This window comes from Trichinella spiralis, assembly GCF_000181795.1.
Source record: "Trichinella spiralis strain ISS 195 chromosome Unknown Scfld1514, whole genome shotgun sequence".
NCBI lineage: Eukaryota > Metazoa > Nematoda > Enoplea > Trichinellida > Trichinellidae > Trichinella > Trichinella spiralis.
In genome coordinates, this window is record NW_003528453.1 from 1 (window position 1) to 1,384 (window position 1,384).

The window sequence follows — 1,384 nt, forward strand, 5'->3', positions numbered from 1 at the left end:
TTGAATTCTATTAATATTAATTTCTCAGAAAAATGATGCTTATTCAATGGAAAGTAGCTGATGAAAACAGATTGAAGTGGTCCTGAAAAGGACCGTTGGATTATGAACAAAATAGGCATAACAAAGTTAGGCGCGTTCACCCCGTATACGACGAGCCAACTGAACATCCTTTGGCATAATGGTGACACGTTTTGCGTGAATAGCACACAAGTTTGTGTCTTCGAACAGGCCAACCAGGTAAGCTTCAGCCGCTTCTTGTAAAGCGAAAACTGCTGACGATTGGAATCGCAACTCAGTTTTGTAATCTTGAGCAACTTCCCGAACCAAACGCTGGAATGGCAGCTTTCTGATCAACAGTTCTGTACTTTTTTGATAACGCCGAATTTCACGAAGAGCCACTGTCCCTGGACGATAACGACGTAGTTTCTTTACTCTATCAGCATTGGTGGCAATCATCCGAGCCGCTTTAGTGGCCAACTGCTTACGTGGGGCTTTTCCACCAGTACTTTTGCGAGCGGTTTGCTTAGTACGCGCCATTTTTACTCGAAAACTCTCAACTGAGAGCAAAATAAATGTTCACTCCTTTATATACATAACTGCAATTGACCTTTAACTGTAAGTGGTGAACTGAGTTTTCAAAAATGATTGGCTGGGGAAAAAGGCGGGAAACGATTTGCGATGGAGGTTTCTCCTTGCCCCTTTCAGCTTACACAGTTTTTAACAATAATTTCAAATGTTTTATAAACAATCTTATTAGTTTACAGTATCCCATTAATGATTAAACATTAGGTTAACTGGTAAAAATTTACTTTATGTAAGTGAAAAATAAATTTTAACAAAAGTATAGTTTTTATTTATTGAATTTCATCGATTGGAATAAAAATTAATGTGGTCCTGAAAAGGACCGTTGGGTTATTATTATTTACTTAAATATGCTGGCAACACAGTTTACCTTCCACTGTTGTACTTGCTAACAGCTTTGGTCCCTTCGCTGACCGCATGTTTGCAAAGTTCACCAGGCAAAAGTAAACGGACAGCCGTTTGAATTTCCCGTGAAGTGATCGTGTGGCGTTGATTGTATTGGGCAAGACGACTCGCCTCAGCGGCAAGGCGATCAAAAATGTCATTCACAAAACTGTTCATGATTGACATCGCCCTGCTGCTGATGCCAGTATCAGCATGAACTTGCTTCAAGACCTTGTAGATGTAACCAGCGAACGATTCTTTCCTCAAACGACGTCGTCTGCGATCACCAGACTTGGCCACTTTCTGGAGTTGACCTGCTTTCTTTACACCTTTCGGAGTCATGTATTCCACACCGCTGAAACGTCAAAAGAAATGAAATTTCTAAAATGAGATTTTTATACTGAAGCAGGGGAAACTA

At 40.3% G+C, this 1,384-nt stretch overlaps 2 protein-coding genes across 2 annotated transcripts; both read right to left on the bottom strand.

Moving 5' to 3' along the window:
* Positions 1-126: 126 nt before the first annotated feature.
* Positions 127-586, bottom strand: Tsp_13968 (histone H3, embryonic). The gene has a single exon (XM_003369777.1). It carries the CDS (start codon positions 535-537, stop codon positions 127-129), a length of 411 nt encoding a protein of 136 aa, XP_003369825.1. The 5' UTR covers positions 538-586.
* Positions 587-854: 268 nt separating this feature from the next.
* Positions 855-1,308, bottom strand: Tsp_13969 (histone H2B, gonadal). Its single transcript, XM_003369778.1, has 2 exons — positions 953-1,308; positions 855-894 (listed from the first exon to the last, which is right to left on the bottom strand). Exons 1-2 carry the CDS (start codon positions 1,306-1,308, stop codon positions 855-857), a joined length of 396 nt encoding a protein of 131 aa, XP_003369826.1.
* Positions 1,309-1,384: the final 76 nt, after the last annotated feature.